This window comes from Dermochelys coriacea, chromosome 1 (genome assembly GCF_009764565.3).
Source record: "Dermochelys coriacea isolate rDerCor1 chromosome 1, rDerCor1.pri.v4, whole genome shotgun sequence".
Lineage (NCBI taxonomy): Eukaryota > Metazoa > Chordata > Testudines > Dermochelyidae > Dermochelys > Dermochelys coriacea.
This window is the reverse complement of record NC_050068.2, coordinates 290513744-290535958: the sequence shown is the minus strand read 5'-3', so window position 1 is coordinate 290535958 and position 22215 is coordinate 290513744. Positions and strand designations below refer to the sequence as shown.

At 42.2% G+C, this 22215-nt stretch overlaps 1 protein-coding gene across 10 annotated transcripts in view; it reads left to right on the top strand.

The window, feature by feature from the left end:
• The window catches only part of MSRB3 (methionine sulfoxide reductase B3), a 161874-nt gene that overhangs the window by 78934 nt on the left and 60725 nt on the right, over positions 1 to 22215 (top strand). For all 10 annotated transcript variants that reach the window (XM_043493854.1, XM_038387553.2, XM_038387555.2 and 7 more), the window contains one exon: positions 6029 to 6057. In XM_043493854.1, coding sequence (XP_043349789.1) covers positions 6029 to 6057 — 29 coding nt within the window. The remainder of the gene's footprint in view (positions 1 to 6028; positions 6058 to 22215) is intronic.

The window sequence follows — 22215 nt, the reverse complement described above, 5'->3', positions numbered from 1 at the left end:
AGGACATCAGTTTGACTACAATTTGTCAGACCGCTTGTATGCATGTTTTACATCTGTGTCTCCCCAGCCCATGGCCATAGACAGTCTGGAGCAAAGTTTATTCATACAACCCTATGGAAAAGTAGAAAGTAATAAGTGAAGAAAGCTGGCCCATAGTTACCTTTGTTTCCAACTCCAACAGATTCTTGATCAACAAAGCTCCGTTTGGAGTGGTATGAAATTGCTAATATTTCTCCAGCCACAGCTATACCTGGTATTATTGGGAAAAAGATAGCCTGGTATCCATATAAAATATGAGTCTGAGGAAAAAGTACTGACAAACTGAAAGGGTCAATGCTCCCTCCCTCTTGTAACTATTACAAGGAAAAGAGCTGTTGTAAAGATAGGAACTATCGAGGCTGCAGCAGATGTTATTCAAGGAGACAGTGAGCTTTATGGTATCTGTTCCCTGTGTTCATTTAATTCCAACTAAAACAAATCTCACTCAGTTGTGAAGAAGGCTAAAGAATCTGATAGAGACTCAGATATGGAAGGACAGAGGAAGAAAAATGAGTAATGGTGCTAATGTTGAGCTGTTGCAGAAGATTAGTGGAATTCTCTTTTAAAGAACTGTGGGCAATTCCCCCTGCTCCCTCCCGCATCCCAAAAAAACCTGCCCCACTGACAAATGGCAAATCAATTCTCATGCCAGATATGCACAGTTGTATTTGTGCCACTACTGGTCCATCTGCCATATGTGCTACAGGCCATTTGTTGTTACATTTCAGTTATATACTGGAAGAATATATGACAGTCAACAGCATAGAAACATTTTGAGAGAGACGAGGTGGGTGAGGTAATATCTTTTATTGGACCAACTTCTGTTGGTGAGAGAGACTTGGTTTTGAGCTCCAGAGAGCGCTTCTTCAGAATCATTTTGTGATTCTCACTGCTCAGTTTTGTTGGGAGAGTGTCTTCAGGGTCAAAACATCAGGTTTAAATCACCTAGGTGTCCTGGAACCACAGGTTCAATTCCTCTCAAGGTTGATTTGCCTTTCAACTTTCCAAAGTAGATGAAGTGACTAACATGCAATTGATTGTGTTTGACCCTCAAAAGAGGCTTTCTCCATTCCCTGTGGATATTTATAGATCTCATGGCACCTTCTGTAAGAGTAAAGGGTTTGTCTGAATGTCCTTAGCTAACATTTCCCAATGCTCCAGTTACACTATTTTTTGTTTTTCTGTGTTAGTGGTTTTGTTTGCTTGCCCTGCATTCCAGCGTCATGCTATATGTTTATGGATTGTAAAGCACTTTGCGATGAAAGGCACTTTTATCAATTAATCAATCAACCGGAGCCATCCCTTGGGTATGGTGAATCGGGACGACAGCTCCGGGCCCTGCGCTTTGGGGGGCCCAGCAGGCTGGTGCAATTGGCCAGCGCTGTCGGTCCAGGAAGTGATGGGTCAGTTTTGGAAGAGACAGATTCGTCACTTCTACCCCACCCCTGCACCACCCTAGGGATGGCCCTTGTACAACTGTATAATCTTCTGCTCCCTGTGTGTCTGAATGCTGCTGTTACTTTCAGAACATTCCCATAGGGCAAAGGAGAAGGGAATATATAGGAGGGATAAAAGATGAAGAATGAGAATCACAAGAGCTTTAGTTAAGCAATAGATTTATTACACTCAAGGAAAAACAAACAATGGAAACAATATTAAAAGTAGTTTACAAAATGAGTATGTGATTCCATGTCATAAATCTTGCTTTTCAGCATACTCCGATTAGAGCAAATAACAGAACCACAAAGTCCTTCCTGCTAGTTAATGTAATCTAGAAATGTTAACGTAATAAAGTCATAAGGAATATTTTTATTTTTAATAGAACAAGTTGTCCTTGGAACTTACTTCTGGGAATTTGTTAATACCATCTCTGATATTGGTGGTTCCTTATTCACAGTTTCAATAGCCATATGAACCTAGTTTCTGATATGTTAATCTGCTGTATTGAAAGGGGAGAAATATAATGACTTTGAGGTGTAAGATGAAGCTTTGCTATTGCCTTCAGTGGGACCAGCATTTTACCCCTAAATTGTAGCCGTACCTCCTTCAACCACTCGAAACAAAAACATCATCTTAAATATCTTCCTTCTTGACATTTGAATCATTCCTGGAGGATTGCTTTTTCAGTCTTTCCTCTAAGTCATTGCTTAGTTTTAGTGTCAGAGACACTTCATTATTCTTGACCTTTTTTCCCTTTTTCAATTCTTCAATCAATACCATTTCTGTAATACTGTGACCTAAATTTTGCCCAGTACTCTAAGGTTTGGTCCCTGTAGCTCTCTCTACAGTGGTATAATGTTCTCTTATTAAATGATTTCTATGACAACATCCCAGTGTTCTGTTTGCTTTCATAGCAACTGCTAGACATTAAGTTCTATTAATTTCTTACCTCAGATCAGTTTCCTGGTTTGCTGTCCTGTAATTTATGACTATTTAGAGCTTTAGTACTCATTACATTGCCCAGTGACCCCTGGCAACCCCCCACCCCCACCCCACTTTCTGCCTTGGTGGTTGTTGCAGCAACTCGCGGTGTGTTACATTTCACATGACAAGGTGAATGATAGGTCTCCAACCCAATCAAAAAGCCTAGTCCTGTTTCCAGCTTATGACACTATATATAAAGATAGCACTGGAGAGGCCATGCTTTGTAACGTCATGCAGTAAAAGCTGTTTCATGAAAAGAAAAAAGTAAAACCTGAAGCAGTCCAATCATGAGAGAAGAACAAATACAGATGAAGTAGCATGTTTATTGCCACAAAATTAACCACTGAATAGAGCTAAAGAGAGATGAGATCTATACTGCATCTAGGTGGTGTTGATGAGAGCGAAAAGTGATGGTCTGTTTTTGATAAAAATGGTTTTGGAATGCATTTACTCCGTCCACAAAATTTGCCCAAATTAAACTGGTGGGAAACCAGAGAACTTCAGTGAAGCTGTCCCACTATGGCCTTTTGGGATCCTGGCCCTCTTTAAGAAGAGAAGTTGCCCTGTCACCTCTATTTGGAAAATATGCTATGTAGGGGGCACATAGTGATTCTAGCACCTGCCAGCCATAGAAAAGCCTTGCTATTATCTTGGATCCCATATTCATATTAATTCTATTGATGCTTAGTAAGTCCAGGCATCTGAGGTGTTCAAATAACATGGTGATGGGTATGATCAAACTGCATAAATAGATATAGTGCAACTTGGTGAGAGTATGTTAAGCAAAATATACTGAATCTCTTTGTTTGGAATTGCTCTGTATTTTTTTTCTTTTGGTATGAAAAGAAATTCTGTGGAAATACCCATTGTAAGTCACATGCCTAAATGTTTGCAAGAGCAGGCCCTTCCACTCCAGGATAAAAAAGGAACTAAAATAGAGTGTTAACTGTGTAGCTTTTCCCATCGTGTTGATTTTGAATGTTTATGAATTACAGGTTTTCTTTGTTTAATGCTTCTGTTAGCTCTTGGTAAAAATGAATAAGAATGTGTTTCTGCTGTAAGTATCAGAAAATATCATTGTATTTTCTTCTCCACTGCATCCTTTGAGTGAGGTTTTCATTTAAACTGTGCAAGAAGGAGAAAATGGGGAGAAGTGGGAAAGGAAAAGGGAGGCAGGTACATTTCTAGTTTCCTTTTTGATTAACTCACCCCCTCCCTTTCTCTTGCTTCCCCCGATACTTCCATAAATATTCATTGTGTACATTTGTCCAATTTTCTTGTGTTGGATCCTTTTAAAGTAGTTCTTTATTAAAATCACAAATGAGTTTGATTCCCCATAGTTTAAATTCCAGGGTATTACTCTAATTAATCTAATCTTGGGTTTTGGTACTGTTTCTCTCCCTCTGTGTGAAACTTGCAAGCTGCTAATTGTGTTAGTACATTCTAAGACAGAGTCTGTTCTCAAAGCAATTCTTTGTAACAACAACTACTCACACAGAGAGCGACTCAAAGCAATACTCTGTAACAACAGAAACAGCACCCAGAGACTCCCCGCTCTTTTGTTGTATTCATCTCGCTTTGTTAACAATTGTGATTAAAATAGAGATAGAGGATGTATGTGGATGGATGCTTGGTGTGGATAATAACTGAATGATCAGGGAGGTGCCAGCCTAAGAATCCATCCTTCTTCGGCTGAAGAAGGCATCAAGAAGAAATAACCAGAGGACCCCTGGAGGGCAGACTGGAATCCACCCAACAGCCTCAAGAATGGGAAAACCAAAAAACAAGATAACATCTGGCAGCACGGAGCCATCAGGAATGTGCCATCTGCTGATTGATTCAGCAACAGCATGATGAAACAATTCTCATAGACTGGCATAGGAAGAAATTTCTATAAAAATGGACTCTAGAAAGTGAGACCTTTGGGGTCTGATTCTGCAAACCAACTTCCAGGAGCATCAGATGTGCATCTGACGAGGCCCTGCTCCCTCCTCATGTCCGGGCCACCTGGCCAGTGGCTTGGCATGAGCAACTCTAAGGCTGGTAACTATGATAACAACCTTGCAGAACCTGTGTGTGTGTGTGTGTGTGTGTGTGTGTATGAATGAATGAATGAATGTGTGAATAAATATGAAATTGAATGGAATGTTATAGTTATAACTAACTGCTTACTATGATTCTTTCTGTATTCACAATAAATGTGGCATTTTGCCTTTTCCTCTTGAATAAGATCCTGCTGGTTTTTATTTTATTGGTATAACACTTGAATGTAGAGGATTAACATTAATTTACTCTTATAGATTCTCACCTTATGATTATCTTGACATTGTTTTTAGACATGTCAAAGTCTGTCTATCTATATTTTGTTCCTATACGTTAGTTATTGTTCATAAAGCAAGGTTGTAACTTCCAAAGCCATCCCAGCATCCTGTCACAGATTAAAAGAGCCAAATGTTTTATTTCTCTCTTGATTAAATGCATTTCCCCAAAAAGTCTTTCTGCCAGTTAACTTCCTCTAACAGGACTCCTGCTGGTCAGTTCTTGTATCTTGCTGTGCAAGCTGTGAGCATATATACAACTGATTGAGCAATATACATCTGACTGGAGCATGCCCGCTAATTGGTTTGAGAGATAGATATAGACAATGCTGTCTTATAGCCGCTTGTTCAGATAGACTCAGTGGTAGGATTAATTCTGCTTGACAGCACATCAGCAGCATCTTGAGAATAATTACCCAACTTAAGTTTTCCCACAGCTGAACTGAGAGCTTCAAAGGCTTCTGAATTTACAACTATTATTAACCTATATCTGAAACATAATGTTCCCACAAGGGCTAGACTATTTCTCCTTCTTATTAAATGTACAGGTTATTAGGTTCATTTGCTATGTGCTAAGCACTTAGAAGACAATACTCCTTGTTAGAGAGTGAAAATCTGTAGTACACAACAAGGAGGATAATTGTGCATCTAGCACACATCATTATCTTTGCTAAGTCATCAAAATCCATTCAACTTGTATTTAAAGAGAACAGAACTATTTTTTTCTATTTGCAAAATGAGTAAATTAAAAACACACACAAATCCCTCATAAGATGTTGTCCAACTAAATACTGATCGTTGTATACAATACATATGATATTAATGAAATAGTATCTGGTTCAAAAATAGATTAGAAACGTTCGTGAATATATGGAATTCTGTTAATTACATTTTGAAAACTAAAATGAATTAGAACAATATGTATTTCATAACTACAAGTATGTGCTGTAATTCATAGTTATATAAATTAATCCTGTTTTTATATTTACATCCTGTGTTTGGTTTCCCTTGTGCATTTTTTTTTCTTTTAAAATTTCTCTTCTTTATATCTGTACATTGTGCAAATCCAATAAAAGTATTAAATATGAAAAGCAGCATTTGGGATTAAAATTGATTTGCATACATGAATTATTAAAACACAGAGGTATACCTACTTCTTAAATACAGTAGTTTTTTCCTCTTGTCAACTAGTTTCCATGATTAAAAGCAGTTCTTATAATGTAAATTCTTTTTGTTTCCCTTTTCAGGTCAGAAACAAAGTTTGACTCCAATTCAGGTATGTTTAGATTTACAATGTCATGCTGAATACACTGTATTCATGTTATACTCATCGGACTAATTTATCAGTTCAGCTTCAATTTTAATGAGACTGAGGCAGGCCAATCTTGAAAAGGACCTGAGTTTACTCACCACCTAAGAATAGCATTGTTATCACTGATGGCTTTAATTCATTCTCTTCATTGGTTCATATCTTCTTTTACTTTCTTCTTTTTACCTTGAGATGATCACCAGGAAGCCATTGTTTTGCAGTAGGTTTTAACTGATCCATCTTTTTTTTTTAAATCATAATAAAAAGTAAAGCCAAGTGGAGGAGAGGGAGAGCTTAGTAATTATCATTACCTTTAAAAAAAACATTTTTCTTCCTAGTGGACAAAGACATTTCATGGGAATTTGAATTTTGTGCAGCCTGTATGTCAAGAAGCAGGTGATTTGTTGTGAAATTTTCATGACAGATGCATGTACACAATGTATACCAGACCAGTCTGCAGACTTCTCTATAGTAGGTTTACCAAAAGGCAATCTCTCTCAACTTACCTTTTTCAAGAATTTTAATGTGTTACAGGGAAAAAAGCAAAAAGAAAAGGAGTACTTGTGGCACCTTAGAGACTAACACATTTATTAGAGCATAAGCTTTCGTGAGCTACTGCTCACTTCATCGGATGCATTTCCACCAAATGCATCCGATGAAGTGAGCTGTAGCTCACGAAAGCTTATGCTCTAATAAATGTGTTAGTCTCTAAGGTGCCACAAGTACTCCTTTTCTTTTTGCGAATACAGACTAACACGGCTGCTACTCTGAAACCAGGGAAAAAAGCGAAGGTCAGTATAACAGATTCATGTGTATCTAACAAGACAAAACAGACAAAGCAGCAAACAGAACTGTTTTCTCCAAATGGGGATGGTGAAAGCAGACTGCCGCTTCTTAAGCTACTTCTACCTGGGTGTTTATTGAAGTTATAAAATAGTATGCCCTTAAATGGTAAAAATAATTTCTTATACTGACAGCAGCTGAAATGTCTATTACTTGAAACAGTCACTCAAAAATACACATCTTAGTTAAGAGGGAAAATATTATTTTAAATAGAAAAACAATATTAATATACATTCAGAGCAGTCTTGTAATTAAGTTAATGTTACCCCATGAATTTATTTAATGCAGGGTTTGAAATTATTATACTTATGAAAACTTTACAATGTTAGTGACCTAGAAGTCTCTCAGAAATGACATATTTCCTTTCTTCCCATTTAAAGCAGTGATCTCAATTTGAATTGTGAGGTACCTGTACTATTTTCCCTTTTCTTTTTACACTGGACTGTATCTTTGCAGCAGCCAGTATAGGGTGTAAAATCTGAAGAGTGAAGCACTTATAAGACCCAATTCATGATTTGTATTTAATTGAGTGATATTGTTGTGGTTTTAATTAATATTGTTGTGTTTGGGGTTCCTAGTTGCAGATATGGCTCAAGTGAGGTAAATGCTCATTTTGGTGCCCATGGCTTGTAAATATGTAATTGAAAGGCAGGGTAGTTTTAAATGTTTTCTGATGTATTTTTTTATAAAACTACTTAAAGATGTCATGGAACAGAACTACCAATTGTTGCTCTTCCTTGTTGCCTAATTGGAATGAAAATGCTCATTAAAGAATTCCCCTTTGCAGTGAATATGTTTAAGGTATGAACAAGGATGCTGGCATTCTGTATGGTTTTGTTCTTTCTCTCCTGATGGGCAATATTTACCATGCTTTTTCTTTAGAGTGACTACACTGGGAATACAAAGAGGGTAGAGGCATAGAAAGCTTAGTGGGATACTGATGCCACCTCGTAGTCATGCCAGAGAGCTGCTTTGAACATTCTGTTGGTCACCATGCTTGGGAAATCCCCTACTTCTGGTATGAATGTGTCTTTAACATGGACAGATATGGTAGCACCCACCTTTAACACCATGATGTATGTGGCTTCTTCCTTCTGAAACAGGCAACAGACCAACTTTACACATCGATCTGTCTACTTTTGAAGGGCTGCTCCTACATGGTAATGATGATGGCTTCAACTGTTAAATTAAGGGCTAACTTCAGTTCCTTAGTGGAAGCTTGAGGGAAATATTTGTCTGCTACTATTTTGACATCCTCTTTTTCTATTTGAAGTCCAAGTGCTGTGATTTCTCAGCAAGCCCTGGTCTGGAACAAGTTTGCAGGAAGGAAACATTCTTGTTTCTTCATCTCATTTTTATATCAAAGTCCTTCCTGTTTTGTGGAGAAATGGGAAGGAGATGAGTGGTGGGATATATATATATAGGGCCCTACCAAATTCAGTCCATTTTGGTCAATTTCATGGTCATAGGATTTTAAAAATCGTAAATTTCATGATTTCAGCTATTGAAATCTGAAATTTCACAGTGTTGTAATTTTAGGGGTCCTAAAGGAGTTGTGGGTGGGGGGTCGCAAGGTTATTGTAGGGGGGTTGTGGTACTGCTACCCTTTCTTCTGCGCTGCTGCTGGCAGTGGTGCTACCTTCAGAGCTGGGCAGCTGGAAGACAGCGGCTGCTGGCTGGGAGCATAGCTCTGAAGACAGAGCCACCACCAGTAGAAGTGCTGAAGTAAGGATGGCATGGTATGGTATTGCCACCCTTCCTTCTGCGCTGCTTCCTGCAGAACAGGGCCCTTAGTCAGCAGCCACCACTGTCCAGCTCTGAAGGCAGCAGTGGAGAAGTGGAAGTGGAGTTCCTTCTGCACTGCTGCTGGCAGGGCGCTGCCTTCAGAGTTGGATGCCCAGCTAACATCTACCGCTCTCCAGACATCCAGATCTGAGGGCAGCACAGAAGTAAGGATGGCAATACCACGACCCCCCTAAAATAATCTTGTGACCCTCCTGCAAATCCCTTTTGGATCAGGACCCCCAATTTGAGAAACGCTGGTCTCCCCTGTGAAATCTGTATAGATAGAGTAAAAGAACACAAAAGACCAGATTTCACTGGGGGAGACCAGATTTCATGGTCTGTGGCGTGTTTTTCATGGGCACAAATTTGGTAGGGCCTAGATACATACTTTTCTTGAATACTTTTGTTTGTATCAGGCTAATTTGGTGGCTAAGCTTCCCTTTTTCTGATTTGTCCTTAGCGTCACAGACCGGGAGTGTATTTTCTTTCCTTGTCAAGTAAATAGAATAGATTGGGGGAGTCCTGACTTGTCTGTAGGTCACAGTCATCATTTTGAGATGGATAAGTGTGTCTGCTTGTGTCCTTTGGACTCAACATGAGGGACAGCTGCCTGGATTGGTTGCTGGAGCCAGAGTAAAGCTAAGCTTATGGTTTACTCTCAGAAAAGATTCCATGCTTCCCAGCTCTGGGCACAGGGCTGACCTTTCAAGAGGAAGCCATCTTTGCTCTCTTTATAGTTAAAGATTTCCCACTGTGGCAGAGGAAGGGGAAAATAAAGTCATGCAAATTCTGGCATTTAAACAGGCTAGAAAAACTGTAGTGCCACATCAGAAAATTAATTTTTTGTGGGGTGCTGTATTGAGGAGAGAGAGCCTTGCTGGTGTGTCTTTGAAGGAGGCTGAGGACAGGAGCCCTCAGCCTACAAAGCTTCTGCCCCTGGAGACAGGACATTCTTGTTTGCTGACTGACAACTCCATAATTATCTCAGTGCCTTAAAGGGGAAGGAGCCATTCATAAATACTTGACTGCTGGACCTGTTTTGACTGAGAACTAGTACTGATAATGTTGTAATGACCTATATTTTCCCCTTGTAATGTAAACACAATAATGGTCACATGAGAGTTTGTGGAGAATATCTTTTTGAAAATGAGATTCTACCTTGTGAAATAGTTAAATATACTTGTTTTGATGCATATGATGCAAGTCAGTATGGGTAGAATTCTTTTGATTGTATAATAAAGAATCCCAGCTATTGGAACCTGGTACTCTGTTACCCTGTGATTGCAGTAACTTTCATGTGCATATGTTGTATGTATTTGGTGGGATGGGAAGAATGGAAACTATTTTTGAAGTATTTTTAGAGAAAAATCTACTCTAGGGGAAGAAGGGGAAAATTTCCTTCTGTTCCTTTCCTAGCAACAGGTGTGAAAATATTGAAAAATAAAGAAGACAGGACTATTTTTTTTCTGAAGCTGGCACAAAGTCTGGAATGTAGCTTTTAAAAAAAAAGTCTAATAGGTTCACTGTAAATGCAGACTTTGGAAGCATTGTACAACACTGAAATATTAGGCAAACATTGTGAAAGGAAGATTAATTTGAACTTGAACATTTAACTTAAAAGTGTGCTGTAAAATTTCTGTATTGATGATTAGTATTTATCATGTAAATAGCTATAACATCTGCACAGAACACATAGTTTTCATCCTCATGACTAAAAAATTTGTCTGAAAAACTTTTTTGTGTGCTAATTTTGTATCTTTATCAAGGGCAAAATTTTGCCTCAAAGAACATGAAATTAGCTTCATGCCGTAAATGTTCTTATGTGACAAAATGACTGTGGTTTACTTTTATATCATGGTATTATGGATTTAAATAATATTTAAATTTTAATATATATATTAAAGCAAAAAATCTATTGTAAGAAATACTTCAAAAATATAGTATTTGTCTTCCTGTTCTCTCAAAATTGCCATTCATCATAGTAACCCATGAAAAACAAAGCTGAGAATATGTCCTTAGCATTTGGTATGGTATCATTTAGATGATGATGATGGATTAATTAATAATAAATTGTATAGAGGCCCCATTGTGCTAGGTGATTGGTTGGAAATTCAGGCATTTTGGAACAAAATTCAACAGTTCATATTCTCTTGTTGTAGATCAATATCATGCTGTTGGCAGTAAATTAGATCTGATTAATGTTGTGTAGACTTTTAGTGGTATATCTGACACAGAAGGATTTTAAATTAAGGGAAATGTCAATCTTAGTAATAAAATAATAATACTTAGTATTTATATAACATTCTTAATCTGTAGATCTCAAAGCAGATAGCTAAGTATTGTTATCCCCATTTTACTAGTGGGGAACCAGAGTTACAGAGAGTTGGAGTAAGTTGCCAGTGTTACACAGTGTGAGAACCATAGAGTCAGAATAAATCTCAAGTCTCCTTACTCCCTGTTTGTGGCCTTATCTGTTGAACTGTGCTACAGTTTATAAACAGTGTTGCTGACAAGTAGCCACATTACTGTGAAGTCAGATTTGTTCTGCTCAAGAGAAAAACATCACTTTATGTTGGCAGATACTTACAGATGGCCTAGACTGTGTAGAGAGTTGTATGATTATTATGGTAGTGCTCAGATGTCCTGATCATGCCCAGCGACCCATTGCACTAGGTGCAGCATAAACATAAAAGTAGTCTCTCTCCTCAAGAGCTTACAAATTGTCTAGTTTGCTACACTTAAGGAAATGCCACAATAGAACTGGGAATTTCATTTTTCTTGATCAACTGGCCAATCCATAACCACTTCATTCTGCTTGTGGGGTTTTTACCCACCTGGTTCTCCTTTGTTACTGAGCAGAAAGCAGGCCACCCCCCTGGATAAGAACTCATAGGTTATTGTGAGACCGGCTGAACTGAGTGGGAGTAAAAGGCAGAAGTGCATTCATGTGTTTGAAGGAGGGGCCAATCCTTTCTTCACTTAGGGCATCAGGCATCATTGCTTTACAATGAGTCTCTTGCATATAAATTGGATTGGGAGTGTGTTGTGAACAGGTGATTTAACACAAAAGAGAGACAAGCATGCATGTCTGGTGGTATATGGGGAGAGTTTTAATGTGCTGTATGGAATGGATGTAAAATATAAGAATTGTGTTCATGGCCCTTTTTCACTCTGTATAATGTGTATATTTCAGGTGATCATTGCACACACTTTGTTGGTAATAGTAAAGTACCCAAAAAACAACCTTAGTTTGATGGTATCATTGAAGAGAACTTCTCTTGTAGAACCTTTAGCTACCACTTAGTTTTTCCTCTGGTGGTTTTTCTGTCGATTTTTCCCCCCCCATCAGGGAACCTGCCTCTCCTCCATATGTTCTCTTGGAACTGCAACTCAGAGTTCAAGTGTCACATTATCAGGAACTTCCCTAATTTAACTACAAAAGAGGTGGAAGTGCTGGCGCGAAATGCCAGTGAGTACTTTCCTCTTTTGTTCATGTAACCCTTCTGCCATGTGTCATTGGCAGCAATGAGGGCTGGGTTCAAATGTTAAAACTAACCACCACCACCTGCTGGAGCCCCCACCCAGAAACCTGAGGAAAAAATGCTAAAGCTTCTCTGGACACCCTTAACAGGCAATACATCCCCGCTTACAAGCATGGCATTTGTATATAAATCAAGGATTTAAGGGGACACAGCATTAACTTGGGAAAATGCAGCTACAACATATATAAGCACTAATAATAAAGTAAAACACCCACTCTGCGTTATCTCTGGCAGTAGTCCTTTAACTGGGTAGACACATCCCCAGAGTCTGGGAGTGCATTCAGGCAGGCCTGTCTCGAGCTTCTAGGGGGAGTGCTGCCTGGTCTGCCTTGAGTCTCCAACACCTAACACATCTATGGCGATTTCAGCTTTACAGGAGGCCTTCAATGGAGTTCATTCAGGGCTGCTGCTGCCTTCTGCAGCTTCAGCAAAGAGCCACCTCTGTGTCTCTTGCCACAAACCCATCTCTGTGCCTGTTGACTCTCACTGTGGAGTCACCTCTGTGTCATCTCTTTGCAAAGTCTTCTGGGTGGAACATTACATTTAGGACCATAGAGCAGAATCCCTGACACAACATAGGAGCACCTTACCCCTCCTTCTTTCTCTGTTCATTCCCACTACCCTACCAGTTCAGAGTTTGTGAACTGTTCTGTTCATTCTTCAAAGTGTCACTGGAGGATTTCTGGGTAAAAAGTTTATGCAAATGAACTGTCTCTGTAGCCATACTCCCCCTTGTTCACCAGGAGATGGTGGCAGAGAGGGCTTTCCCTGTGGAGTTTCTGTCTGTCTGGAGTACGGAGTAAACAGCTTCAGAAGCAGCTTTTGGCCATTCTTTCCCCTGTTCACCAACTTCTGAATTTATGTTGTAGAAACCGCGGTAGGTTCGGGCTTATGTTCAGGGACGGAGCTTTGAAAGAAAACTTTATAAAATTTAGAAGATGCAGTTTGTCACTGCTCAGCGATACTGTGTGTAAGACACAGATTATAGTGATGGTGAAAGTAGGGGGATATGGGGGAAAAGGAAGGAATTAAAAAAAAATGTGTATAACTTCATTTGTACTCCAGTAGTATAATGTCAAGTAAAAAGAAAAGGAGTACTTGTGGCACCTTAGAGACTAACAAATTTATTAGAGCATAAGCTTTCGTGAGCTACAGCTCACTTCATCGGATGCATTTGGTGGAAAAAACAGAGGAGAGATTTATATACACACACACAGATAACATGAAACAATGGGTTTATCATACACACTGTAAGGAGAGTGATCACTTAAGATAAGCCATCACCAACAGCAGGGGGGGGAAAGGAGGAAAACCTTTCATGGTGACAAGCAGGTAGGCTAATTCCAGCAGTTAACAAGAATATCAGAGGAACAGTGGGGGGTGGGGTGGGAGGGAGAAATACCATGGGGAAATAGAAAAGGAGTACTTGTGGCACCTTGGAGACTAACAAATTTATTAGAGCATAAGCTTTCGTGAGCTACAGCTCACTTCATCGGATGCATTTGGTGGAAAAACTTTGTGTAATGACTCATCCATTCCCAGTCTCTATTCAAGCCTAAGTTAATTGTATCCAGTTTGCAAATTAATTCCAATTCAGCAGTCTCTCGTTGGAGTCTGTTTTTGAAGCTTTTTTGTTGAAGTATAGCCACTCTTAGGTCTGTGATCGAGTGACCAGAGAGATTGAAGTGTTCTCCAACTGGTTTTTGAATGTTATAATTCTTGACGTCTGATTTGTGTCCATTCATTCTTTTACGTAGAGACTGTCCAGTTTGGCCAATGTACATGGCAGAGGGGCATTGCTGGCACATGATGGCATATATCACATTGGTAGATGCGCAGGTGAACGAGCCTCTGATAGTGTGGCTGATGTGATTAGGCCCTATGATGGTATCCCCTGAATAGATATGTGGACAGAGTTGGCAACGGGCTTTGTTGCAAGGATAGGTTCCTGGGTTAGTGGTTCTGTTGTGTGGTGTGTGGTTGCTGGTGAGTATTTGCTTCAGATTGGGGGGCTGTCTGTAAGCAAGGACTGGTCTATCTCCCAAGATCTGAGAGAGCGATGGCTCGTCCTTCAGGATAGGTTGTAGATCCTTGATGATGCGTTGGAGAGGTTTTAGTTGGGGGCTGAAGGTGATGGCTAGTGGCGTTCTGTTGTTTTCTTTGTTGGGCCTGTCCTGTAGTAGGTGACTTCTGGGTACTCTTCTGGCTCTGTCAATCTGTTTCTTCACTTCAGCAGGTGGGTATTGTAGTTGTAGGAATGCATGATAGAGATCTTGTAGGTGTTTGTCTCTGTCTGAGGGGTTGGAGCAAATGCGGTTATATCGTAGCGCTTGGCTGTAGACAATGGATCGAGTGGTATGATCTGGATGAAAGCTAGAGGCATGTAGGTAGGAATAGCGGTCAGTAGGTTTCCGATATAGGGTGGTGTTTATGTGACCATCGCTTATTAGCACCGTAGTGTCCAGGAAGTGGATCTCTTGTGTGGACTGGTCCAGGCTGAGGTTGATGGTGGGATGGAAATTGTTGAAATCATGGTGGAATTCCTCAAGAGCTTCTTTTCCATGGGTCCAGATGATGAAGATGTCATCAATGTAGCGCAAGTAGAGTAGGGGCATTAGGGGACGAGAGCTGAGGAAGCGTTGTTCTAAGTCAGCCATAAAAATGTTGGCATACTGTGGGGCCATGCGGGTACCCATCGCAGTGCCGCTGATTTGAAGGTATACATTGTCACCAAATGTGAAATAGTTATGGGTCAGGACAAAGTTCTGCCACCAAGTTAGCCGTGACAGTATCGGGGATACTGTTCCTGACGGCTTGTAGTCCATCTTTGTGTGGAATGTTGGTGTAGAGGGCTTCTACATCCATAGTGGCTAGGATGGTGTTTTTAGGAAGATCACCAATGGACTGTAGTTTCCTCAGGAAATCGGTGGTGTCTCGAAGATAGCTGAGAGTGCTGGTAACGAAGGCTACTAGGCAGCTCTCCAACACCACTTTCTACAAGCCATTACCCTCTGATCCCACTGAGAGTTACCAAAAGAAACTACAGCATTTGCTCAAGAAACTCCCTGAAAAAGCACAAGAACAAATCCGCACAGACACACCCCTGGAGCCCCGACCTGGGGTATTCTATCTGCTACCCAAGATCCATAAACCTGGAAATCCTGGACGCCCCATCATCTCAGGCATTGGCACCCTGACAGCAGGATTGTCTGGCTATGTAGACTCCCTCCTCAGGCCCTTCGTTACCAGCACTCCCAGCTATCTTCGAGACACCACCGATTTCCTGAGGAAACTACAGTCCATTGGTGATCTTCCTAAAAACACCATCCTAGCCACTATGGATGTAGAAGCCCTCTACACCAACATTCCACACAAAGATGGACTACAAGCCGTCAGGAACAGTATCCCCGATACTGTCACGGCTAACCTGGTGGCAGAACTTTGTGACTTTGTCCTGACCCATAACTATTTCACATTTGGTGACAATGTATACCTTCAAATCAGCGGCACTGCGATGGGTACCCGCATGGCCCCACAGTATGCCAACATTTTTATGGCTGACTTAGAACAACGCTTCCTCAGCTCTCGTCCCCTAATGCCCCTACTCTACTTGCGCTACATTGATGACATCTTCATCATCTGGACCCATGGAAAAGAAGCTCTTGAGGAATTCCACCATGATTTCAACAATTTCCATCCCACCATCAACCTCAGCCTGGACCAGTCCACACAAGAGATCCACTTCCTGGACACTACGGTGCTAATAAGCGATGGTCACATAAACACCACCCTATATCGGAAACCTACTGACCGCTATTCCTACCTACATGCCTCTAGCTTTCATCCAGATCATACCACTCGATCCATTGTCTACAGCCAAGCGCTACGATATAACCGCATTTGCTCCAACCCCTCAGACAGAGACAAACACCTACAAGATCTCTATCATGCATTCCTACAACTACAATACCCACCTGCTGAAGTGAAGAAACAGATTGACAGAGCCAGAAGAGTACCCAGAAGTCACCTACTACAGGATAGGCCCAACAAAGAAAACAACAGAACGCCACTAGCCATCACCTTCAGCCCCCAACTAAAACCTCTCCAACGCATCATCAAGGATCTACAACCTATCCTGAAGGACGAGCCATCGCTCTCTCAGATCTTGGGAGATAGACCAGTCCTTGCTTACAGACAGCCCCCCAATCTGAAGCAAATACTCACCAGCAACCACACACCACACAACAGAACCACTAACCCAGGAACCTATCCTTGCAACAAAGCCCGTTGCCAACTCTGTCCACATATCTATTCAGGGGATACCATCATAGGGCCTAATCACATCAGCCACACTATCAGAGGCTCGTTCACCTGCGCATCTACCAATGTGATATATGCCATCATGTGCCAGCAATGCCCCTCTGCCATGTACATTGGCCAAACTGGACAGTCTCTACGTAAAAGAATGAATGGACACAAATCAGACGTCAAGAATTATAACATTCAAAAACCAGTTGGAGAACACTTCAATCTCTCTGGTCACTCGATCACAGACCTAAGAGTGGCTATACTTCAACAAAAAAGCTTCAAAAACAGACTCCAACGAGAGACTGCTGAATTGGAATTAATTTGCAAACTGGATACAATTAACTTAGGCTTGAATAGAGACTGGGAATGGATGAGTCATTACACAAAGTAAAACTATTTCCCCATGGTATTTCTCCCTCCCACCCCACCCCCCACTGTTCCTCTGATATTCTTGTTAACTGCTGGAATTAGCCTACCTGCTTGTCACCATGAAAGGTTTTCCTCCTTTCCCCCCCCTGCTGTTGGTGATGGCTTATCTTAAGTGATCACTCTCCTTACAGTGTGTATGATAAACCCATTGTTTCATGTTCTCTGTGTGTGTGTATATAAATCTCTCCTCTGTTTTTTCCACCAAATGCATCCGATGAAGTGAGCTGTAGCTCACGAAAGCTTATGCTCTAATAAATTTGTTAGTCTCTAAGGTGCCACAAGTACTCCTTTTCTTTTTGCGAATACAGACTAACACGGCTGCTACTCTGAAAAATGTCAAGTAAGCATTTTCCTCACTCAGACCAGAGAATGGAATGTGGAAATCTTGTAAAATAAGAAAGGTGCAAATACTGTGCATCTGAAACAGACATTTGCAGCAGTTGAATACACAAAGGCATGCAAGGATGCACACTGTTGCATTTAATTTTATTGCATTTGCTGATGCAAGTTAACCTGACTTAATATGATGTTTGTTCCTCTAAAAATGAAAGTGCTTCTCTTGAGCAAGTGCAACATCTCCAGAGACGGTTTCTCTCCTGTCTCACTCCTTTATTTATTTCTGTTTAGAAATGCAAAATATACAGTGCCTTTGTTTATCTGTCACTCCCTTGACAGTTTTTTTTTGAAAAATAATTCCATTAAAGTCTGCAGCTAACCTACAACAGTCACCAGCAAAACTCATCCCCCAACTAAAGCATGTCCCAAGCAAAAACTAAACATCAGTCTTCATTGGACCCTCCCTCCCCCAAAAGCCTAAAATTCAAATGTGGACTAACCAACAAACAAACGTTTTATCAATACCTACTAAAAAAATTTTAGGAGTGTTTAATAGATTTAGACCTCATTTAAAGACAGGAAAGGGATCCTCTGGAGGGTATAGTAAACTCAGATTAATATCTACAATATGATGAGGAATGCTCATGAACTGGGACAAAACATTTTGACATGTCTCATTCATAAAGGAATGAAGAACTAAATAGTGCCCTGACTTGTGATAACTAAAATTGATCAGCAACCTGTTCTATTTTCTCTTTGCTACATAGGAGTAGAAAAGTTGGTCAGATTGTTCAACATACATCACGGTATCTGGACTTATGGTAGCTCCTTAGGGCTTGTCTACACTACAAAATTAAGTTGACTTTATCTAATTCGACCTCAAGCCTCCGAAGTAATTAAGTCTGTTGTGCGTGGCCACACCATGCTCATTGTCTCGATGGCGTATGTCCTCACTAGCAGCTCCTGCATCGATGCTCAAAGCAGTGCATTGTGGGTAACTATCCCAAAGTGCAATTTGCTGCAGTGTTTTGGGAAGTTTGTGCAATGCTTCAAAACATTGTTACAGGGGAGAATGGGCACATTGTGTCGGCATCCCAAGATGCACTGTCCTCCCTCCCTCATATCAATGGCAAATAACCCAGTAGTTTTTGCACCTTAAAACCGCCATGCGTATGCCATAACTCCAGAAGCATGGAGCCTGTTCAGTTGTGCACTCTTGTGAGCATCTCAAACACCTTGTGCCTTCTCCTGCAGTATTTCCAGAGCTGAAGTAGGGCTCGTCGTGCGGAACATAGCCATGTCCTGCAAGCAGCCCTGCTGCAAGCCACTGAAAAAAACAATTCACAGTTGTTGCTGGCAGTCACAGAGCAGCTGCACTTTGCTGAGTGCTGTTTCTGGTCCTGTGAAACAAGCACTGACTGCTGGGACCGCATCATTTTGCAGGTATGACGAGCAGTGGCTGCAGAACTTTCAAATATGGAAGGCCACCTTCCAGGAACTTTGTGCAGAGCTTTCCCCTGCCCTGCAGTTCAGCAACACAAAAATGAGAGCTGCTCTGACAATGGAGAAGCAAGTGGTGATCGCTATTTGGAAGCTTGCATTGCCAGACAGTTACCAGTAAGTGGGGAATCGATTCGAAATAGGTAAATCAACTGTGGGAGCTGCTGTGCTCCAAGTGTGCAGGGCCATTAATCGACTCCAGTAACACAGACACAGGTAACTAACCGCTTTCATGTTCTCTCCACAGGTACCAATGCGGAGAGTGGACCAGATGATATGTCTGGGGGGAGAAAGCGGAAGGAGACTCCGCTGGTTGGGAGGCATGAGATGCGATGTCCTGAGGTTGGGGGTTCCACGACCACCACTCCCAAGAGGAGAAGGCGGGTGGTGGTGGTCGGGGACTCTCTCCTCCGGGGGACTGAGTCATCTATCTGCCGCCCTGACCGGGAAAACCGAGAAGTCTGCTGCTTGCCAGGGGCTAAGATTCGTGATGTGACGGAGAGACTGCCGAGACTCATCAAGCCCTCGGATCGCTACCCCTTCCTGCTTCTCCACGTGGGCACCAATGATACTGCCAAGAATGACCTTGAGCGGATCACTGCGGACTATGTGGCTCTGGGAAGAAGGATAAAGGAGTTGGAGGCGCAAGTGGTGTTCTCGTCCATCCTCCCCGTGGAAGGAAAAGGCCTGGGTAGGGACCGTCGAATCGTGGAGGTCAACGAATGGCTACGCAGGTGGTGTCGGAGAGAAGGCTTTGGATTCTTTGACCATGGGATGGTGTTCCATGAAGGAGGAGTGCTGGGCAGAGACGGGCTCCATCTTACGAAGAGAGGGAAGAACATCTTTGCCAGCAGGCTGGCTAACCTAGTGAGGAGGGCTTTAAACTAGGTTCACCGGGGGAAGGAGACCAAAGCCCTGAGGTAAGTGGGAAAGCGGGATACCGGGAGGAAGCACAGGCAGGAAGGTCTGTGAGGGGAGGGCTCCTGCCTCATACTGGGAATGAGGGGCGATCAACAGGTTATCTCAAGTGCTTATATACAAATGCACAAAGCCTTGGAAACAAGCAGGGAGAACTGGAGGTCCTGGTGATGTCAAGGAATTATGACGTGATTGGAATAACAGAGACTTGGTGGGATAACTCACATGACTGGAGTACAGTCATGGATGGTTATAAACTGTTCAGGAAGGACAGGCAGGGCAGAAAAGGTGGGGGAGTAGCACTGTATGTAAGGGAGCAGTATGACTGCTCAGAGCTCCGGTACGAAACTGTGGAAAAACCTGAGTGTCTCTGGATTAAGTTTAGAAGTGTGTGCAACAAGAGTGATGTCATGGTGGGAGTCTGCTATAGACCACCGGACCAGGGGGATGAGGTGGATGAGGCTTTCTTCCGGCAACTCACGGAAGCTACTAGATCGCATGCCCTGATTCTCATGGGTGACTTTAATTTTCCTGATATCTGCTGGGAGAGCAATACAGCGGTGCATAGACAATCCAGGAAGTTTTTGGAAAGCGTAGGGGACAATTTCCTGGTGCAAGTGCTAGGGGAGCCAACTAGGGGGAGCGCTTTTCTTGACCTGCTGCTCACAAACCGGGTAGAATTAGTGGGGGAAGCAAAAGTGGATGGGAATCTGGGAGGCAGTGACCATGAGTTGGTTGAGTTCAGGATCCTGACGCAGGGAAGAAAGGTAAGCAGCAGGATACGGACCCTGGACTTCAGGAAAGCAGACTTTGACTCCCTCAGGGAACAGATGGCCAGGATCCCCTGGGGGACTAACATGAAAGGGAAGGGAGTCCAGGAGAGCTGGCTGTATTTCAAGGAATCCCTGTTGAGGTTACAGGGACAAACCATCCCGATGAGTCGAAAGAATAGTAAATATGGCAGGCGACCAGCTTGGCTTAATGGTGAAATCCTAGCGGATCTTAAACATAAAAAAGAAGCTTACAAGAAGTGGAAGCTTGGACATATGACCAGGGAAGAGTATAAAAATATTGCTCGGGCATGTAGGAAAGATATCAGGAGGGCCAAATCGCACCTGGAGCTGCAGCTAGCAAGAGATGTCAAGAGTAACAAGAAGGGTTTCTTCAGGTATGTTGGCAACAAGAAGAAAGCCAAGGAAAGTGTGGGCCCCTTACTGAATGAGGGAGGCAAGCTAGTGACAGAGGATGTGGAAAAAGCTAATGTACTCAATGCTTTTTTTGCCTCTGTTTTCACTAACAAGGTCAGCTCCCAGACTGCTGTGCTGGGCAACACAAAATGGGGAAGAGATGGCCAGCCCTCTGTAGAGATAGAGGTGGTTAGGGACTATTTAGAAAAGCTGGACGTGCACAAGTCCATGGGGCCGGACGAATTGCATCCGAGAGTGCTGAAGGAATTGGCGGCTGTGATTGCAGAGCCCTTGGCCATTATCTTTGAAAACTCGTGGCGAACGGGGGAAGTCCCGGATGACTGGAAAAAGGCTAATGTAGTGCCCATCTTTAAAAAAGGGAAGAAGGAGGATCCTGGGAACTACAGGCCGGTCAGCCTCACCTCAGTCCCTGGAAAAATCATGGAGCAGGTCCTCAAAGAATCAATCCTGAAGCACTTAGAGGAGAGGAAAGTGATCAGGAACAGTCAGCATGGATTCACCAAGGGAAGGTCATGCCTGACTAATCTAATCGCCTTTTATGATGAGATTACTGGTTCTGTGGATGAAGGGAAAGCAGTGGATGTATTGTTTCTTGACTTTAGCAAAGCTTTTGACACGGTCTCCCACAGCATTCTTGTCAGCAAGTTAAGGAAGTATGGGCTGGATGAATGCACTATAAGGTGGGTAGAAAGCTGGCTAGATTGTCGGGCTCAACGGGTAGTGATCAATGGCTCCATGTCTAGTTGGCAGCCGGTGTCAAGTGGAGTGCCCCAGGGGTCGGTCCTGGGGCCCGTTTTGTTCAATATCTTCATAAATGATCTGGAGGATGGTGTGGATTGCACTCTCAGCAAATTTGCGGATGATACTAAACTGGGAGGAGTGGTAGATACGCTGGAGGGGAGGGATAGGATACAGAAGGACCTAGACAAATTGGAGGATTGGGCCAAAAGAAATCTAATGAGGTTCAATAAGGATAAATGCAGGGTCCTGCACTTAGGATGGAAGAATCCAATGCACCGCTACAGACTAGGGACCGAATGGCTCGGCAGCAGTTCTGCGGAAAAGGACCTAGGGGTGACAGTGGACGAGAAGCTGGATATGAGTCAGCAGTGTGCCCTTGTTGCCAAGAAGGCCAATGGCATTTTGGGTTGTATAAGTAGGGGCATAGCGAGCAGATCGAGGGACGTGATCGTTCCCCTCTATTCGACACTGGTGAGGCCTCATCTGGAGTACTGTGTCCAGTTTTGGGCCCCACA